General features: G+C 46.1%; 1 protein-coding gene across 1 annotated transcript in view; it reads left to right on the top strand.

Annotated features, from left to right (window-relative positions):
- The window catches only part of ANKFN1 (ankyrin repeat and fibronectin type III domain containing 1), a 135,658-nt gene that overhangs the window by 53,885 nt on the left and 60,964 nt on the right, over positions 1–20,809 (top strand). The window contains exons 5-6 of the mRNA XM_075014759.1: positions 12,954–13,051; positions 20,100–20,190. Of these exons, the coding sequence (XP_074870860.1) occupies positions 12,954–13,051; positions 20,100–20,190 (189 nt within the window). The remainder of the gene's footprint in view (positions 1–12,953; positions 13,052–20,099; positions 20,191–20,809) is intronic.

Genomic DNA, 20,809 nt, shown 5'->3' on the forward strand with positions numbered 1-20,809 from the left:
TTGCCCCCACACCCGCACCACAGAGCACCCAAGAGCACATCCCCCGCACTTTTCTTGCAAATAAAAATGGAGCTGTTGTTTTTGAAACCAAAAAGCTGTGAATTCTCTTATATTAATACTAACAATGTATATATATATATCTATAGTAAGAACAAAAGGGGGGAACTATTTACATGGGGGGGCAGGTACCATAAAAGAACAGGGGGCTAACACAAACTATATACACAAATTATATGATGGGGGATATGTACAAAGGGGGAGGGGGGGCCACGTCCTGCACCCGGGGTTGGTGGGCGTGACCCTCGCCTCAGCCTCAGCCCTGGCCGAGGCTGGCTGGAGGCCGGGCGAACCAGCAGGTATGGCCGGCGGGTGTCAGCAGGCCCCAGGTCCCCCTTGGCGGAAGGCCCCAGGGTGGCGGACAGCGGTGGTATGGCAGTCGGGGCAGCGGGTGGAGTGGCGGGCAGGGCGGGCAGGGCAGGCAGAACGGCGGGCGGTGCGGCATGGGCGGGCCAGGTAGTCCGCTAAGCGCTCAAAAGTGCGCATAAAGGCCCCCCATGCCTCCTGGCGCCAGGCCCGCTCTTGTAATTCCAGCTGCCGCTCATCTACCTGCAGGCGCCACTCCCACACCTCCAGCTGCCACTGGAGCGTCGCGAGCAGCTGGGGGTCCGTGGCCTTCCGCTGCTGGTGGTGGCTCCGCCGTCGGCCCCGCCCTGGGGCTGGTCGGTGCTTCGCCGAGGGGCTGGCCTGCAGCGATGGCCCCGGTGGGCTCTCCGGGACCACGGACACCTTGCCGGCGCTCTCCGGGGTCCTCCGATGGTGCAGCTGCAGAACACGGGGGGGAAGAAGAATGGAGACAGCCGTTAGTGTGGGCCCCGAGCCGTGGCCCTTGTCCCCTCACCCCTCTGCTGCTGGTTCCCCATCCCTGTCCCCGGGAGATGCTGCTGCTGCTGATGGGTGTCCCACCCCCTCCCCCACCGGGGGACCCCAGGTTCCGCTCCCCCCATCCCCAGGGATGGGGCATGGCACTGTCCTGCTGAGGGGGCAGGGGCTGATGCACTCTTCTGAGGGACATGTCACTGCTGTCCTTGGGACCATGGTCATCTGGGCATGTGGAGAGCCCTGGTCATGTCTCTTGTCCCCGCCCCTCAACCCCGGGGGTGTGCACCGGGGAGGTACATACCTGCCGGGCCGCTCTCACAGTCGGGGGACACCCTCTGGGCAGACGCCCTGCTGGAGCTCCGGGACAGCAGGATGATGTGGAGCCCCCCGTCACTGGAGGAGGATTCTCCCTCCTCCTCTGGCATCCCAGGGGTGGGCTCCTGGGGGGGCCCCGGGGTGCGGCGCTTGCCTCCGGGGTGGACTCCGCCTCTGGGGCCTGCTGGGGCTCGTCGGCCAAGGTGTCAAGAGTGGCCGGTGGGGAGGAGGTGTACTGGAGGTCCAGGATGGCCCTGAGCTCCCTGTAAAAGGGGCAAGTGGCGGGGGTGGCCCCAGATCGGCTGGCCAGATCCCGGGCCCGGGCGTAACCCTGCTGCAGCTCCTTAACCTTAGTCCTGACGTGGTCAGGAGTGCGGGCAGGGTGACCCCAGGCAGCCAGGCCCTCGGCCAGCCGAGCAAACGCATCCACGTTCCGCCTCTTGCTCCCCATTACCTGGAGCACCTCCTCCTCGCTCCAGAGCCCCAGCAGGTCCCGGATCTTGGCCTCCATCCAGGAAGGGCCCCGCTGCCTTTTCCCAGGCTGGCTGGATGCCTGGGAGCCCTGGCTCCCCTTGGGGGGGGGTGCCCTGGGGGCGCTTGGGGGGCTGGCGGGCAGCCATCGCACTGAGGGGGTGGCCTGGGGCTGTACAGATGCGTGCAGGCTGGCCGTGTGGCAATGCTGCCGCCTGCATGCTCTCTCAGCTTCCTGCACAGGAAGGCAGGGGCGGGGAGCTTTAAGGGGCCGCTGCACGTGGCGACCATGGAGCTCAGGGGCTGGAGAGAGTGTCTCTCAACCCTTTAGCTGATGGCCGCCATGGCGAACCCCGCTCTTTCAATGTTGCGGGACACGGATCGGCTACATGTGCCCTACTTCAACGTTCAGCGTCGAAGTAGTGCGCTATTCCCATCTCCTGATGGGGATAGCGACTTCGACGTCTTGCCACCTTACGTCGATTTCAACTTCGAAATAGTGCCCACCACGTGTAGACATGGCGGACGCTATTTCGAAGTTGGCGCGGCTACTTCGAAGTAGCCGGCACGTGTAGACGCGGCTTATGAGAGTTTAGCCATTAACCATTCTCATATCCTACCAAGCTGTGCTCAGTGAAGGAAGTGGGGTTGGCAGAAGGTGGTTCTGAGTGACACTTGCACTTGTCCTGTTCTCAGGCTGAGCTGCCTGTGCCCAATTTCCAGTTACTTGGATGCCAAAATGAATAGAGATTTGGCTAAATTCCGGCTATGCCCAGTTCACTAGGGGAATTCTTTGACGAGCAGCTCCATCTGCCTTACTGACTTTTTGCACTACCCAAGTAATAGCGGGAGGCGATAAAACAATGGAGCATTAGTCTCTTAATTGCTATGGCTGTGTCAGATTGGGGATGACACTATGATGCATCATTAATAGCCCATGTCCTTTTAAGCATCCTCCTGTGCCATTGTGTTGAATATTATTATCCCAGCAACAAGTATTCCAACTATGAAGTTCATTTCTACAACACACCACACACTAAACACACTAAAAAACTGCATTCACAGAATCACAGGGCTAGAAGGGACCTCAGGAGGTCATCTAGTCCAGCCCCCTGCTTCAAGCAGGATCAACCCCAACTAAGTCATCCCAGCCGGGACATTGTCAAGCTGGGACTTAAAAACCTTGAGGGATGGAGAATCCATCACCTCTGTAGGCAATGCAGTCAATGCTTCACCAACCTCCTGGTGAAGTAGTTTTTCCTAGTATCTAACCTACACCTCTCCTTCTTCAACTTCAGACCATTACTCCTTGTTCTGCCATCTGACACCACTGAGAACAGTTTCTCACCTCCTCCTCTTTCAGGAAGTTGAAGGCTGCTGTTAAATCACCTCTAAGTCTTCTCTTCTGTAAACTAAACAAGCCCAAATCCCTCAGCCTCTCCTCACAGGTCTTGTGCTCCAGACCCTTAATCATTTTTGTTGCCCTTCACTGAACCTGCTCCAGCAAATCCACATCCTTTTTATACTGGGGGGCCCAAAACTGGACACAATATTTCAGATGTGGCCTCACCAGTGCAGAATATGGAGGAACACCTATTTCTCTAGATCTGCTCGAAATGCTCCTCCTAATGCACCCTAGTATGCTGTTAGCCTTCTTGGCTACAAGGGCACACTGTTTACTCATATCCAGCCTTTCATAACCCCTAGGTCCCTTTCCATAGTACTGCTGCTGAGTCAGTCGGTCCCCAGCCTGTAACAATGCTTGGGAGTCTTCCACCCCAGGTGCAGGACTCCACACTTCTCCTTGTTGAACTGCATCAGATTTCTTTTGGCCCAGTCCTCCAATTTATCCAGGTCCCTCTGGATTCTCTCTCTACCCTTCAACATAGCTAGCTCTCCCCCTAGTTTTGTGTCATCCGCAAACTTGCTGAAGGTGCAATCCAGTCCCTCATCCAGGTCATTAATAAAGATGTTGAATAACACAGGCCCCAGAACCGAGCCTTGCAGCACTCTGCTTGAAACAGACCGCCATCCAGCTATTGAGCCATTGACCACTACCCATTGGGCCCAACCGTCACGCCAGCTTTCTATCCATCTTATAGTCCAAGGATCCAATCCCTATTTCCTTAATTTATGGACAAGAATGTTGTGGGAGACAGTATCAAAAGCCTTGCTGAAGTCAAGGTATATCACATCCACTGACTTCTCCAAGTCCACAGAGCTTGTTACCTCGTCATAGAAGCTAATCAGATTAGTCAGGCAGGACTTGCTCCTGGTGAATCCATGTGGGCTACTTTTGATCATTTTCCCTTCTTCCAAGTGCTCCAGAATGGATTCCTTGAGGATTCCCTCCATTATTTTCCCAGGGATTGAGGTAAGGCTGATGGGTCTATAGTTCCCTGGATTTTCCTTCTTTCCTTTTTTAAAGATGGGCACTACGTTTGCCTTCTTCCAGTCATCGGGTATCTCCCCTGATCTCTAAGAGTCTTCAAGGATAACGGCCAAAGTTTCAGCAATGACCTCTGCCAATTCCCTCAGTACCCTGGGGTGCATTAAATCCAGACCCATGGACTTGTGCACATCTTGTTTTTCTAGATAGCTCAGAACTTGTTCCTTCCCCACAGATGGCCGCCCTCCACCTTCCCGTACTGCATCACCTAGGACCGTCGTGGGGAAGTTGACTTTGTCGGTGAAGACTGAGGCAAAAAAAGCATTGAGCACTTCAGCTTTTCCTGCATCATCTGTCACTAGGTTACCTCCCTCATCCAGTAATGCCCCACACCTTCTCCGATAACCCGTTTATTGTTCACTTGCCTGTAGAAACCCTTCTTGTTACTCTTCACATCCCTTGCCAGCTGCAGTTCCAATTGTGCTTTCGCTTTCCTGATTACTGCCCGGCATTCTCCAGCCGTATGTTTATACTCCTCCTTAGTCAACTGCATTCAAACAACGGCACCAGTAATTTGTTTATTTCAACCAATCTTTGCAAGGTAAGCTAATAAAAAAAAAAGAGATGCAATGAAATGTCTGCCAAAATTCCCCTCAGTGCACACTGATAAGATGCACCAGGAAGCACATTAACCTCAGGGTGAAATGTTTCTCTGTATCCTAAGCCTCATCAAATGTCAGTTGAAGTTAATGGATGAGGCTGCATTTATGAACTATTATGATGATTATGCTACAGACATATTAGCTTCTTTTAACTGCAACTATTTTATGTAACAATACTATTGTGTGAATAAATAAGCCATAGAATCAGGTTTGTTATGCAGCAATGTACCCTCTAATTTTTTCCATCCATGGGTAGTATAAATTGTATGTGCACAAGGCATGTGTGGATGTGAACCACCAATAGAAACACATGCTGCTGGCTGTGAGTGCTCTGATCATCAGTGGTTGGCACTCGAATTTCTGCTGGGCCACAATATGATTTTAATCTTTTCAGTACAATGGGTTGAAAATTGTGGAAAAATGTGAAAATTAAAGTCAGTATTAATAAAAAAACCACAACTGGATAAAAAATTTAATTGAAAAAAATATCCTGGGGGGCATGGCTCTGTAAAAATCAAAATTTCAACCAAAATGTTGCCAAAAACTCACAAATTGGGGAATTTGAATTAGTTCTAGTGGAAAATAGTGTTGAATATTTTTCACTGAAACTTGAAAGTGGAATGAATTTTTGAAATGAGTAAAATGGAAACCAGCTGTAACATAGCTCTCAAAAAACATTTTTCAAAAAATTCTTGCAGCTTTTTGTCAAATGTTCGTTATTTCTGTCAAAATTGAAAAATCTGCTTGGTGCTGTTGCTAAGCTCTGCTTATCTGAGATGTTGTGATAACACTGTCTAAAAAAGTTGCTCAGCTCTGCTTTAAAGAACAGCTGTCGGAGTACATGGAGTCCCCCTTTGAAATGGTTCCTGCAGCCTGGCCTGTGGGGACAAGCTGGAATCCCATCAAGTTTGTCACCAAGCCACAGCTGCATAGGTTGAAAAATAATGGCCAAATCCTGGTATTGCTGAACTTCTTCCCAGCAGCTGGGGAAGAGTGGGATATCTCAGGAGATCAGAGGCTAAATACTCAACAGCTATGCTAGAAAAACATGACCATTCTTCAGGCTATCCTTCAAGATGGCGCTACGCTCGAAGTTCAGGCCTACCTGTGGTGTGGCAGCTACTCTTCCCCGGACTGGTGCAAGTAATCAAAAGATTTTGCTGGTGTGAGAAGGGAAGTGAACACCAACTGGGGAGAGGATAATTTTGCTCTCCCCATCTGACTCCCCCATGTACCTCCACCGCAGCCCAGGACCTTCATGTTCTTCCCCTTTCCCCCCTTGCCCAATACACATAATGTGGAGGCAGGGGGGGACTCAGAATGATACAGCGACTGGAGAAGAAAGAAGCAAGGAGGGAAAGGACAAGAACTTTCTGCCTGTGTATGCCCCCTACCCCTTCACAGAGCTGCCATGAATTTCTGCTCCTTGCCCCACTGGGAGAAGCAGCGAGGGGGAAAGGGAGAGGGGAGAGAAGTGGGGGCTGTTGTCTCTTCCTGTTTCACTCTGGTGTGCTGTACCCACTAAAAATAGCTCCATGGTGTGGCATACCAGAGGATACTGCATTACTTGCAGTATTGCCCTGGACACAATAGCTAGGCACCTGCCCAGTGCTCTAGGAAGTGCTAGTCAGGAAGGATCACCTGTCCTTGTCTCATGCCACCAGCTAGCGGTGTGAGACCGGGCAGCAGTTCTCCCAGGGCTGTCAGGGAGGCTTTCATCTGTTTACAATGCATTTTTGTTTTGTTTATTTTGAAAGCCTCCTCATTGTGCCATTCAAAACAAAACAATGGTTGTGGAGGGAGGGGAATTCAGACTTTTCGTGTTGTTGCCCTTAAATTACCTGGTTTCTTTCTTTGAGTTCTGTGACCCTGAACTTTTTTTTTTTTTTTTGCAGGGAGAATAAATTATTATTTTTATTATCTATTTAATTATTGTCCTTCAGTATTACAATATTGGGATGTTTTGTTTGGTTATTTTTAAACAAACAGCCTTCATAACAGACAAACTCTTTAAGGATGAAAGAGGACAGTTACTGTCTAAAATTTACCCCACAAGTCACTAATAAATCCTGATTTTGGCTCCTTACCATTGGGTAGTCAAGAGTTTTGTTAACTCTGCTGAGAATTCTCATATGTTGGGTGCTCAGATCCTCTCATTTGTTCTCCTTGGACTTTCCTTTACATTTTTGCAGGCCTAAGAGTATTGTCTGCTGGAGGTCACTGATGGTGAGGCCTTGTACTCCTCCTGTGTCTTTGAGGAGCTCATTCAAACTCTTCTTGGTTGCTCTGGTGATCACTGGCAGCCTTTTTCCTTGTTGTCCATAACTGTTCTACTATGTGGCAGAGTTCTTCAGACTTCATATCTTCTCTTCTTTCTTATTTCTGTTTCTGTCAGCTGGCACAGCAGTCTCCATTAACATGGTCTTTTCCACAACCACTGTGGCAGGCCTGTTTGCCTGCACTATTCAGTCTGTGCCAATTGCCAAATCCCATAAAATCTTAGCTTCATTTTCAAGAGCACTTTTGAAGCGGTGGCCATAATACTGTACAATGTGTTTTATATTGGTACCTGTCACAGAGGCTCCAGTACACACTTGGTGACCTTGTTGTGTCTGTTCACATGTTGCTTCCTACCCTGGCTCTTCTGAAAATGAAGAAACGGTAAAGCACATGTTGAGAGCCTGGTCAACAGATGCGCCTCCATCACTTCCCTTTCAGAGCACATTCTGCAGTTTGGGGGGCAGTTTTTCTCTGAATGTAATTAGCCCTTAAGGTCTTCGCTTATCTCTTTCTGGAGGGATCCTTCTACAAGCTATTAGCCATTATTGTTGTAGAACTGTATTAGCTTCCACAGGTCTCAAGCAAGCATGGGACCCCATTATGCTAGCTCAGGCATGGGCAAGATCCAGCCCACCAGTCCTTTTAATCCAGCCTGCAGCCACCACTGTGGTTGCAGAGGTGGATAGTGTCTCGTGCTGCCCCAGCCCCCAGCAAAACCTGTCAGCTCCTATTGGCCAGAAACTGGCCAATAGGAGCGAAGAGATTTTGTTCAGGAAAGGAGCAGCACTTGAAGTGTCCCCCACCCCACCTCAGCCCATGGGACAGAGAGCCACATGGAACATCCAGTGGGCAGGGGCTACTGGCAGGCAGGAAAGCCTGCCTGTGAATGCTTCTGGCCAGGAGCTGGTTAGCTAAGTGCCTCCTAATCAGAGCCTGCTTCTGACCACCCAACCCAACTCCCACCCAGACCCTGCACCCCAGCCCCAGGTTAGAATCCTCTCCTATATCCATACCCCTGCCCAGACCCTGCACCCCTGTACACACCCTTTCAGACCCCACACCCTCTCCTGCACCCCAGACCCCTACCCTCAGCTACCGTCTGTATCCAGCCTCCATCTCAGACCCAGCACTCCCTCCATAGAAGCGTGCAGCCCTTGCCCACTTACCAAAATATTGGCGTGGCCCCCATCAAAACTTATTGGCCACCCCAGTGCTAAATGCTGTCCAAATACATACACAGACACAGGAGCTTGATTCTCGTTTACACAAAGGTCTTTTTACACCTCCCTGGCAGTTCATAAGAGACCTTCAAAGGGGCATGAAAAAAATTATAGAGAGGTGTCAAGGAGTCCGAGTGCAATGAAAATCAGGGCCACACTCCTTCCTCAACAGGCTTTCGTTGTATTAAGGACCAGGTTCTGATACTGGTTGTTCTCTTCACACGTCCTCCACCAAATCCTTTACGCTGGGGAAACCAGCCTGAGCAGCGTAAAGAACCCTAAAAGCCCTGGTTCCACTGGGGTAGGCTTCCCCTGGCACAAGCACTGGGGAAGATGGATGTGTTGCTCACTTGCCTGTAAGTGGTTGAGCAGTGGATGTCCTGGAGCAGGAGGGGCATAACTGGGACTGGGCTGCAGCATGACAGAGATTCCTAATAGCACAACAGGCCATGGGGCTTCCTGTGGAGGGGCTGCCGTGATTTATATGGTCCTCTTGGGCTGTGTTATTTATGTCCAGGGCCTCTCCAATCTCTGGAGCAGCCAAAGGGGGTTGCTAGTCCCTGCTCCCTCAGAGCTGCAAAGTGTTGTCTCAGATGCACAGATACACACAATTTCTCATGTCAGCTAACACCTGACTCTGCCTCTGGTCCCATTGGGGTGAGCAGAGCAAAGTGCTGTTCTACAGAATCTGGCCCACATGACACCATCTTATTTCACCTAGATCCTTGGGAAAATAAAAGGCATCTGAAATGACTGGAAGCCTGTTTGTTGGATGCTCAGCTGCTTAAGATGTACTTCTCCAATGTACCCTACCGCAGTAAGGGAACATGTCTGAGCTAGCAGCATGCACACCAGACTTCAGTCCTAAGTGATTTAATACAGCTGAGTTATAAAACCCTGAAAATCATGGTTTACAATGGAAACTCTGACAGGCCATCAAGTATAATGGCACTTACTGGCACTGCTATAATTAAATCTTCCACATTTAAAAAAAAAAAAAAAGATCTTACAGTAACAATCTCTACATTTTCATAGAGGCAGATGGAGATAGCCCTCTGACTCCATTAAAGCCGTCAGTAGATAGGTAGTTAAAACTCCATGGAATTCAAGGAAAATATAGCCTGAGTAAAGCCAGAGCCAAATGGACAAAATCAAGAACGACATTGTTTATGTAGCAGTGAATGCTAAAAGTGTTTCAGAACTGAGCATGTGAGAGTGATGTTCACACAGTGGAGGGTGGGGGACAGACTGAGAAGAGATGGGAAAGGTGGAGTGGGTCTCTGGTCTTGGCAACCCTGCAGAAATGTAGATATTAATTGCTGTGTATGCTGAGCAGAAAATGTTGTGAAATATTTGCTTTTTTCCAAATAAGGCAGATTCAGGTTTACCAGTGAGCTGGGTGAGAATTGTAGGCTCTGGCTAGATCTTTTGGAAATCACAACAGCCATGTGGAATTTGGAAGTTCTAAAATGTAGAGGTCTTTGGGACAAATTCTCCTCTCAGTTACATTGATGTAAATTCAGATTAATGGAGAATCTCCACACTTACATCAGCATTTGGCAGAGGAGAATTTGGTCCTTAATGAGATCATGGGGCTCTGCTAAAATACACATGCAAGATGACAGCTTGTCTGTGAGTTTGAGCCTGACGCATTTTTTAAGTGCTTGACTATTACATCCCAGATACAGTAGTAACTGACCCTTAACTACACCCATGGTACCTGTCATGGCTCAAGTACAATTTTTTAAATAACAGGCTATTTTCCTGTCACCTGTCCCCATTTGCTCAGGCTCATTTTAAAAATTGTTCCACTGGTCTGCTTTGCTCTATTTTAGTGTGATTTTTATGTTTTCATTCATTTTTGCAAGAAATGGAGTGGGGAGATTTATGGGACTGATCTAGTAAACCTTTCTCTCATAAGTATTCCTTATAAGTTCATGCTTACACTTACATAAGTAAAGATCTACTTAAGTCTGCAAAATAAACCCTTTCAATTGCAAAGCATATGTCAATATGGCATCATTTGATTCATGTTCATTGTGGGCTACTGCTCAGTAGTTCTTCATAGCTCAAAGTGACATCTCTGATTATATAACACAAGCATGTGATACAGAAGAGCGATCTGGTCCTATGTTCAGAGAAGTCAGTCAAAAGAGTCCTATTGATTTCAAGTATCGGAGGGGTAGCCGTGTTAGTCTGGATCTGTAACAGCAACAAAGGGTCCTGTGGCAGGACCTATAAGTCTGTAAGGTGTCGCAGGACCCTCCGTTGCTATTGATTTCAGTGAGCTTTGGGTCAGGCCCAGAGAGGATTCTGTTGTGGGTTGGACAGAACATCATTGAAGCTGGTGGATACAACTCCAACCCATCATTTCAGATAGCTGTAAGATACAGATGCACACCTTTATAAAGGCCAATACCTAAAACTAATATGTTTGCAAGTCTGCCTAGGATTTAGTACTACGTGCATAGTGGGTTTCACAGGATATTGTTTTGGGTGGGGTGGGGGGAGGAGAGGGAGGGAGAGTCAGACACAGCTTAGACACAGTGTGGCACTGGTTAAAAGTTTTGGGGCTATAAGCCAAGAACCTATCTCCTCTTTGGCTATGTATACAATAGAGAGTTTTGTCAACAATACCCATGGAGCATCCACATTCCCAAGGTGTTCTATCGACAGTAAATTGACAGAATGCAGCACTTTTTTCTACACCGTTCTGCCACTCCCCATGAGGCAAAACACCTCTGTTGACAAAGATCTGTTGACAGAAGGCCAGTCTGGACATTTTGAGGGGGCTTCTGTTGACAGGGAGGGCTTCCGGGACACCGAGCAGTCATGTCTGCTGTACTTCTGGTTGGCTATTCTGTTGATAAAGTGGCCGGGCAGTCTGGCCACTCTCTGTGGACAGAGCAGATCGCTCTTTGTGTCCACTTTGCAGTCTGGACGCAATCTGTCGACAGAAGTTTTGTTGAAAGATATCTTCTGACAGTAACTTCTACTGACAAATCACTCTAGTGATGTGGAGCCTTTGATTCCCTCTGTGTTCAGGGAAACAGGGTGTTGTTTGTAAATAAACAGAATTGCATCAGAGGTATCTAGCGCCATCCCATTTCTCTAACTAACTGGAACAACCTGCAAGAACCCAAAGTTTCACTGTCCACTCAGGCCAACTCTTAGGCCTAGAAAGGGGTAACATCCTTTTGTGGCCTGGATCCTGCAGTCCAAGCTACATGATGTGTTATAATATGTAGGCTATGTTTATTCTGTTCTGCGATGCAGGGGCTGAAAAATTCTTGCAGTTAAACATGAGCTGTCAAAGGGATGCTCTAGCCAAAAAGCTAATATGATCCTTGGATGCACAACTAGGTAAGTAGAGTAGTTGACATTGGTCTGGCTGCTGTGCAATATTTTCCAGTTCTGGGGCTGGCAATTCAGGAAGGATGGTGATAAATTGGAGAGGGTCCAAGAAGAGCCACAAGGATGACTGAAGGGATGGAACACATGCCTTACTGTGACAGATCAGTGATGCTCAACTGATGGTGGTCCATAGACCCCCTGGGGAGTCCATGTGTAACGGCCCACAGGCAGACTCAATCCTGGGACCTCTGTGCAGAAGCCTGTACAGTTTGAGCTAAAAGCTTCTCAGCTAAGGCAGTAGAAAAGACTCTGCAAGTGGTGTAAGTGCCATTGCATGGGACAATGAGCCACACCTCACGGTACGTGGGTTACACATGGATTATATCTGAGTGGTCGGCTAAAGACTGAGACTGAAAACTGACTGACCAGACTGAATAGAGCGAGACAATAGATTTCCAAAGGGGTCTGGACCTCCACTGACAACTTCCCAGAGGGTTCATGCCTCCAATTGAAATTTTACCAAAGCATCTGTTAAGGGGTGGCTTGATCACAGTTTATATGTACCTGGGGAACAGATTTTTGATGACTGGCACTTTAGTCCAGCAGGCAAAGGTAGAACACAACCACTGGTTGGAAAGTGAAGCTAGAAAATATGAGACTTTAAATAATATGTACATTTTAATGATGAAACTTTGGCACAATTTATCAAGAATCATGGAGTGTTCTCCATCACTGCCCACTTTTAAATCTGGACTGGTGTTTTTTTTCTCAAAGATGTTCTCTAGGAATTATTTTGGGCAAGTTCTTCCACAGGAGGTCAGACTACATGACCACTGTGGTCCCTTCTGGCCTGGGAATCTGTGAATCTATGATCAGACTTTGGCATTCATGTGAAACTTCATTGATTTCCAGAGGGCTCTGCATAGGCACCAGGCTCCCATGCAAATCTGACTGCAAGATTAGGGCTTGCTGCTGCTTTTGATTTGTAGGCTTGCTTTGTGGTGTTTGCAGGCACAAATCCTCCACACAATATAATTTTTCTACTGCTGCTTTTTCTTTGAAGGAAGTTGCTTAAATGAGAGCAAGTGCTGATTGTTACCTGCATGCCAAAATATTTTAAACATACTTTTATGAAAAAGCTTTTGAGCTATTTTTTCTTACTGAAACACAAACACAAACCACAGTCAGTTGCTGTTCACAGTGTTGTGAAACATTATTTTGCCTTGCAATAGCCCTCTGGAATCGTTAATAGAGAAATGGGCGATCACAGAGGATAGGAAAAGAAAAAGGCAGCTAGTTAATTTCAAAAGTGCTAAATGGCCTCTATGTCTTTACCCGACATTGTAATCTGATTACATTTTTCCTGTGTTATTTATTTTCTAGTGGAATGGAGCTGTTCAGAAGATTTTTCTCCTTTGGCTGGGGAAATAATTATGGATAATCTTCAGTCTTTGAGATGCACCATCACAGGCCTCCGAATGGTAAATGCCATCTCATTAATTTAGATCTTAAACTCCCCCAACGGTACAAGAGCTGTGACATTTGCACCCAGGCCTCTTGGCAAGAACAACAGAGTGCCATTCCTCTGACAACAACTGCCAGTCATTAAGCATGATATGTCTGGTATCCATAATCTGAAAGTCACAAAGGAATAGAGAGACAGCATGAAATGTTTTGTAAATTGTCATGTTATAGGGAGATCAGAAAAGATTTGAAGGAAAGCCACTGCTCGCTGGATCACTGGATAATCTTCGTGCAGATCAAAGACTCCGGAGCGATCCAATCCTGACTGCATGTCTGATGGTTAAAATAACAATTCTGTCTCCTCTGCCTCATTCAGGAACAAAGTCAGTGATTGCAGTCTTTGAAGCGGACATTTATTTTCATACAGATAAGAACTGGGGCAGTGATGGAGAAAATCTCTCATGAATATTCACTTGAATTTTTAAGCCAGCTAACGCCAACCATATGTTTGTAACCCTTTTCGGAGGGCTTTTTGTGAATATTGGAGCATGCAAATTCTGGTTCTGCAAATGAGTGAGAGGAAGAAACCTTGTTCAAAATTCACACACACATTTTCACTGAAACTTTTCAATTGGGACTTGATCCCTCACCCACTGAAGTCAATGAGAGCCTTCACTAGGTATCGAATCAGGCCCGAAAGGCAAAATCAGCAGGGAGAATGACAAGCTTATTTCAAAATCCACTGACCAGTTTGCTGAATCAGGGGCATTAGAGCTCTGACCGAGTGCTTAGGTTAACATTCTCAAATATGTGTGTCTAGGTAGGAATAGGTCGGCATTGCAGGTAGGACCCGATTGCAGAACATGTAAGTATACCGGCACTAACTTGTCTATCAGTGAGGGTTCAACCCTGGCTGTCTGGAATCCTGGGTATTTACTTAGGTGGCTACCTGCTGCAGCGCCACTGCTCTTGTTACTCACACTAGCTAAATCAAAGTGAGTTCAGGTGGACTATAGTGTAGATCCAGCAGAGAGGAAAAGGATGGGCACACTATGGAAACCTCCCAGCCAGAAAAGGGCAGACATATTTTCTCTGACGACATTTGATATTAAACTTTTCTAGACTGCTGGGCCATAGCATGTGCTTCCTGCATGTTGGGTATGTTGTCAGCAGTGCACTGTGACTCACTTGGCTAACCCTTATACTCTGAGTGGAGCATAGGTCATCTACGAGTCTCCTCCACATCTCTCTTTCTTGAGACAAAACTTCAAGCTCAGTCCAAGAGTACCCCAGTTGTTGTCCTTCAACCTCAGTAGATCTTCTCCACGTTGTCCAAGGTCTTCCTATTTTGCATTTTCCATGTGGGTTCCATGTGACAGCTTGACAGACTATGCTGGATGATGGCGTCCTGAAAGCGTGGCCTAGCCATCCCCACTTTCTTCTCTTGATATGAACACCAAGTGGTTCTTGTTCTGCTCTGTTCCAAAGCTCATCATGGCCGCGTCTACACGTGCAGGCTACTTCAAAGTAGCGGTGCCAACTTCGAAATAGCGCCCGTCACGGCTACACATGTTGGGCGCTACTTTGAAGTTGAAATCGACGTTAGGCGGCGAGACGTCGAAGTCGCTAACCCCATGAGGGGATGGGAATAGCGCCCTACTTCGAAGTTGAACGTCGAAGTAGGGCACGTGTAGACGATCCGCATCCCGCAACATCGAAATAGCAAGGTCCGCCATGGCGGCCATCAGCTGAGGGGTTGAGAGACGCTCTCTCTCCAGCCCCTGCGGGGCTCTATGGTCACCGTGTGCAGCAGCCCTTAGCCCAGGGCTTCTGGCTGCTGCTGCTGCAGCTGGGGATCCATGCTGCATGCACAGGGTCTGCAACCAGTTGTCGGCTCTGTGTATCTTGTGTTGTTTAGTGCAACTGTGTCTGGGAGGGGCCCTTTAAGGGAGTGGCTTGCTGTTGAGTCTGCCCTGTGACCCTGTCTGCAGCTGTTCCTGGCACCCTTATTTCGATGTGTGCTACTTTGGCATGTAGACGTTCCCTCGCAGCGCCTATTTTGATGTCGTGCTGCCCAACGTCGAAGTTGAACGTCGATGTTGCCAGCCCTGGAGGACGTGTAGACGTTTTCGATGTTGCTACATCGAAATAAGCTATTTCGATGTAGCGTGCACGTGTAGACGTAGCCCATTAGTGACAAAGTCTTGCAATTTTGATCTAAAGGATGTACCTCAGGCTTCTGTTTATGAATGTCTGTAGCTTGTGATTTGAAGACGTTTTTAGTTTGCCAGGTCTCACATCCATGCAAGAGCACAGTCTTCACACTTGTGTTGAAGATCTGCAATTTCGTCTCTGCAGATGTTATTTATGAGCTCCATATGGGATGAAGAGTCTTGACTGCAGCTGTTGCTTTCCCTATCCTGGCACTGATGTCCTTGTCTTTTCCTCGGTCTCTGCCTATAATAATCCCCAAGTAGGTGAACTGCTCCACATCTTCCTGGTCATCCCCTCCCAGTGTTATGGTGTTGTTGTTGGACTGGTTGATCCTCATTGTCTTGGTCTTTCCCTTGCTAATGCTCAGTCCTATCATTGAGGCAGTTTTGTCTAATGTTGCAACATTTTCTTCCATGCGTTCATGTTGGTATGAAAGAAAGGGCAACATCATCAGCAAAACCAATGTCCTCTAGCTGTTTGAAAAGTGTCCACTGATGCCCCATTGATGGCCATCTGTTGCCCAGCTCATAATCCAGTCCATTGGGATCAAGAGCAGAAAATAGGCAACAACCCTCACTGCACTCCTGATAGTATGGTAACAGAGAGGTAGCTGTGTTAGTCTGTACACCAACAAAACAGAACAGCAGAAATATAGCACTTTAAAGACTAACAGAATAATTTATTTGGTGATGAGCTTTCATGGGACAGACCCACTTAATCAGATCAATCTCATTCCCAATACAGACTGACATAAGTACAGAGGACCAAGAAAAAAAATTGCAATAAAAACTGTAGCATCATGATCCAGAATAGATTGCTGGTTTGTAATGATGTATTGCAAGGGTTTGAGTTGGGGGCTATAGGTGATGGCAAATGGTGTTCTGTCAGCCAGATGAATACTCAGAAACCAGCTACTTCAAGTTAGTCCCTAGAGGGTCAATAACAGTGGTAGATCATGATGCTACACTCCAGAAGGACCTAGGTGACAGGCCTGTCCTTTCCTATAGACAACCTCCTAACCTGAGAAAGATTCTCACCAGCAATCACAGACTACACCACAGTAACACTAATCCTGGATTTTTTCCTTGCAACAAACCCCACTGCCAACTTTGTCCACATATTTATTCTGGGGATACCATCACTGGACCTAACCATGTTAGTTACATTCTTGTGCACTTACAGCAACATTATATATGCCATTATCTGCCAACAATGCCCTCCCACTATGTACATTGGACAGACTGGGCAAAACCTTCACCAAAGAATAAATGGACATAGAGCAGACATCAAGAAACTCAATATACGTAAGCCAGTCAGTGAACACTTCAATGGAGTGGGCCATTCTCCTAAAGACCTGAGAATTTGTGTCCTGGAACAAAAAGAATTTAACAACAGATTAAAGTGAGAAATTTGTAAGTTGGAATTTATATTCAACTTTGACACATTAACACATGGTATGAACAGAGACATCAATTACCTCATGTATTACAAGGACTGCTTCCATTCCTTTGATGCTCATAATTATCTCAGGCAGAACAATTAACATCCCCTCACCTCTCATCCCCCTGTGTCAGTTTTTATTGCACATTTTTTTGGTCCTCTATACTTATAAATGTCAGTCTGTATTGGAAACGAGACTGATCTGATGAAGTGGGTCTGTCCCACAAAAGCGCATCACCGAATAAATCATTTTGTTAGTTTTTAAAGTGCTACATCTCTGCTGTTTTATTTTCCTGATATTATGCTGAAGGATTCTGTCAAGACACCATTGTGAACAATTTGGCATGTCAAGCACTTTTCTTGCATTCCTTCAGGTTGCCTTTCTTTGGAAGCTTAATAAGGTAGCCGTGTTTCCAGTCTTGTGGGATCTCCTCAGTGTCCCAAATTTTCCCAAATAGATTCTACATCATGTTGACTGATGTCTCACTACCTGCCTTGATTGCTTCTGTGAGGATGTTGTCTGGGCCAGGTGCTTTTCCACTTTTCAGACGGGCAATGGCTTTTCTGATTTCTTCTTTTGTAGGTCTGTTGCTGTTAATTTGCAGAGGTATATTTGGAGGTGGTAATTGCAGAGGTTCCATGTAGGCAGGGCGGTTCAGTAGCTCTTCAAAGTGTTCCTTCCATCTACTGCGCTGTTCACTTGGTTTTGTGAGCACATGTCCCTCCTTATCCTGTACTTGCTGATCCACTGAATGCTGTGATTGAGCTAGCTTTCCTGTGATGTTATTAGAGCTCTGTTGAGTTTTTCCATCCTATGGCTTGGTCCACTTGTTGGGCAAGGCTTTTCACAAAGTTCTTCTTGTTCTATTTTGCAGACTTTTTACCTTCTCTGTTGGCTTCTGAATACAGCCTCTGAACTTCTGCCTTGGCTGCTCTCATTTTGCTGTTGTTGACTGCTGCTTTTCTGTACTTTCTTTCCTTCACTTGTCTAAGATTTTCTGCTGTGATCCATTCTTTGTGAGGCCTTGTCCTCTTTCCCAGTGTTTTATCACAAGTCTCTTTCCAGGCTGTTTCAGTGTCTTCCCAAATTTGTTCCACAGTAGCATCTTTCAGGATAAGGTTTATCAGAAGTGCATATACACTGGACAGCTCCACTTGGAAACTGGCTCTTGTCTCTAAATCCTTCAGCTGCTCCATGTTGAATCTCAGTCCTGGCTTAGCCAATTTTGAGGTGTATCTCTTGAACTTGAATTTGAGGTTTATCATGACCAGATGGTGGTCTGAACCTACATCTGCTCCTCTTCTAACACAGACATCCTGCATTGATCTTCTGAAAGAACTGCTGATACAGATGTGGTCAATCAGGTTTCCTGACTGGTGGTCTGGGGAAACCTAACTGATCTTATAGATCCTTTTGTGTGGAAAAACACTACCACCTATCACTGAACTATTGAAGGAAGAAAAGTCACTTAAGTGCTCTCCATTTTCATTAACGTTGCCTAGGCCTTCTTTTCCCATGGTCTGTTCTCTGCCTGTATGTATGTTTCCAATTTTCTCATTGAAATTGCCCATCAGAATCAAGATATCCTTCTTTGCTTTCTCATTGAGAAGTCCTGTGGCATCTTATAGGCTAACACATATTTTGGAGGATGTTTTTGTGGGCAAAGATCCACTTTGTCAGATGTCACAGGACTTGTTGTTTTTGCGGACACAGACTAACATGGCTACTCCTCCAGTTCTTTGCTTTCTGGTTCACAACACTTAGTGGTTTCTTATAAAAGTCTGTTTTACATTCCTCAGCTGCTTTATTGGTTGGTGCTTATCCATGTAATCCTGTTTGAAATGGAAGCTACGATAGAACCTCCAAGAGAGGAATACCTTGGAAATGGAGATTTTTCATAACTCTGAAATGTTAGTAGCTCTGAACAAAATGTTATGCTAGTTCTTTCAAAAGTTTACAACTGAACATTGACGCATTGACTTAACACAGCTTTGAAACTTTGTTATGCTGAAGAAAAATGCTGATTTTCCTTCTTTTTTTAATACTGTACAGGTTGAACCACTCTAGTCTGGCACTCTCAGGACCTGACTGATGCCAGCCTAGAGAATTTCCCAGACCATGGGAAGTCAATATTATCCAGCAGAATTACTAACACTTCCACTGCTTTCTGGGCTCTTAGAAGACATTTAAGGGTAAATTACAGCTAAATAATAGCACAGAATACTGAGAGCCAGGACTGGTGGCTGTAAGCAAACTTTACGGGACCACAGGAAACTTGGCCGCACCCATGTTAAGTGGTCATCCCGCTAACTAAAATCTTGCTGGATTACAAATGTTCCTGGACTAGAGAGGTTCCACCTGTATCTGTGTTTTGTTTGTTCTGGTTTTTGTCCCTTCTGCTGCCTGATCGCATATTTCCAGTTCCAAAGGAGGTGTGTGGTCGACCGGTCCCTTTGTAACTTGGGGTTAATTCCTAGCTCTACTGTTTGTAATTTTGAAGTTCTATCATACATCAGGGTGAGCTGGATATCTTTTAGTTCTGTGCCAGCAAAGTCTACATAGAGCAGGTATTGTGCAACACATTAGAGCTGTACAGTTCACACCCACCTAACTGAGTACTGTGGTGCCGTGTAGGAGAGCAATGGGCAAAACAAATTGGATTAGTAAGGAATAAATAATCTTTGTACCTGAGGCTTGAACTAGAACCTTTTTTTTTCCTACAGATAATTGTTTTAACAAGATTTAGTTTGTTTTGTTTCACCTTTGCCAGTCTCAGTGCTTCCTGGGTTCCCCCAGGACTAGAAGAGAAGGACTGAAATGCCACAAAAGGAGGCTGTTTCTGCAGTTTTTCCAGTCCAGCTAGAATGGGAAGTAGTGTAAACCTGGGAAGAAAGGATGTTCTCATGACAACTACAGCCTACTTTTTAGGCCAAAGCTGGTTGATACAGTTAGATAAGCTTCCTGTAATTTTTTTTATTTAAACAAAGAAGATTTTTATTGATCCCAGTCACTGGGACTCCCTTATTGATAGGAGACCAATAAACAGCTCCCAAAACCCCTGTAATCATTACTTCACTACATGTTTTCTAAGGTCCTGATTCTATGACCTTTGGTGTGAGCAGTGTGGATGTACTAATCTCACTGATCTCAGCACTTTGCCACTGCCTCACTGTATACTCCTGGGCAAGTCATTTAACTTCTATGTTCTGATTATTGAGTTCAGTGGCTCTAATAAGTATGATTTAGGGTTCCAGAACTGGCTCTAAATAATTTCAGACATCACTATGCTAAGCATTTATTAGTTAGTGTTTCTATGATGTACTTAAGAAATAAAGTGCAAAGAAATTAGTGTTAATATTTGCAAATGAAATGTTTAATACTTCTCTGTTTCCATTTCAATGCATTTGCAGGGCCAAAGTTATTACATTCGTGTCTCTGCTTACAACATGAAGGGATGGGGACCTCCACAGACTGCCACTCCTGCCTGTGCTGCTCCTTCTAGTAGGTTAAGATCTTCTGAACTTACCATGCTTGATTTACAAAAGCTACTTTATCAAAGTCATTTTGTTTTTAGTGAACTTTTACAAATGCAAAACCATTGGGGTCAAAGAATCAAATGGGCAAGTTTGGAATTAAATAAATAAAATAAAACTTCAAACAAAAAAAACAGAAAAGGAGTTATATATTTTAATTGTTGTTCACTCTTTCTACTTTCACACTTTTGCCAGTCCTTTATCAGCAGGTTGTGTATTTAGGCTGTGTCTGTACTACATCATAATGTCAACTTTAAGGCAGTTAGCTCAATATTACAGTATCACTGTCTTCACTGTGAATGCCGTTAGGTCAATTTTAGGGAGCACTAAGATATTATTATACCCACAAAGTGAGTCAATGTAGCATCAAGTTTGAATTTAAAGTGTTGAATTAATGCTAGTGTGGAAATCCCATTTTTTTAAATCAACTTTATTGGCCTCCAGAGGTGTCCCGTATGTATCCCACAATGCCTCACGGTTGTCTGTTCTGTCTGCTCCCATCTCCGCTGCTCTCCAGGTGCACAGGAAGTAGGTGACAGGAAGCCCACAGATTTGAAATCAGCACCAGGAAACCCAGGAAATTGAAG

Source organism: Carettochelys insculpta, chromosome 20 (assembly GCF_033958435.1).
Source record: "Carettochelys insculpta isolate YL-2023 chromosome 20, ASM3395843v1, whole genome shotgun sequence".
NCBI classification, from domain to species: Eukaryota; Metazoa; Chordata; order Testudines; family Carettochelyidae; genus Carettochelys; species Carettochelys insculpta.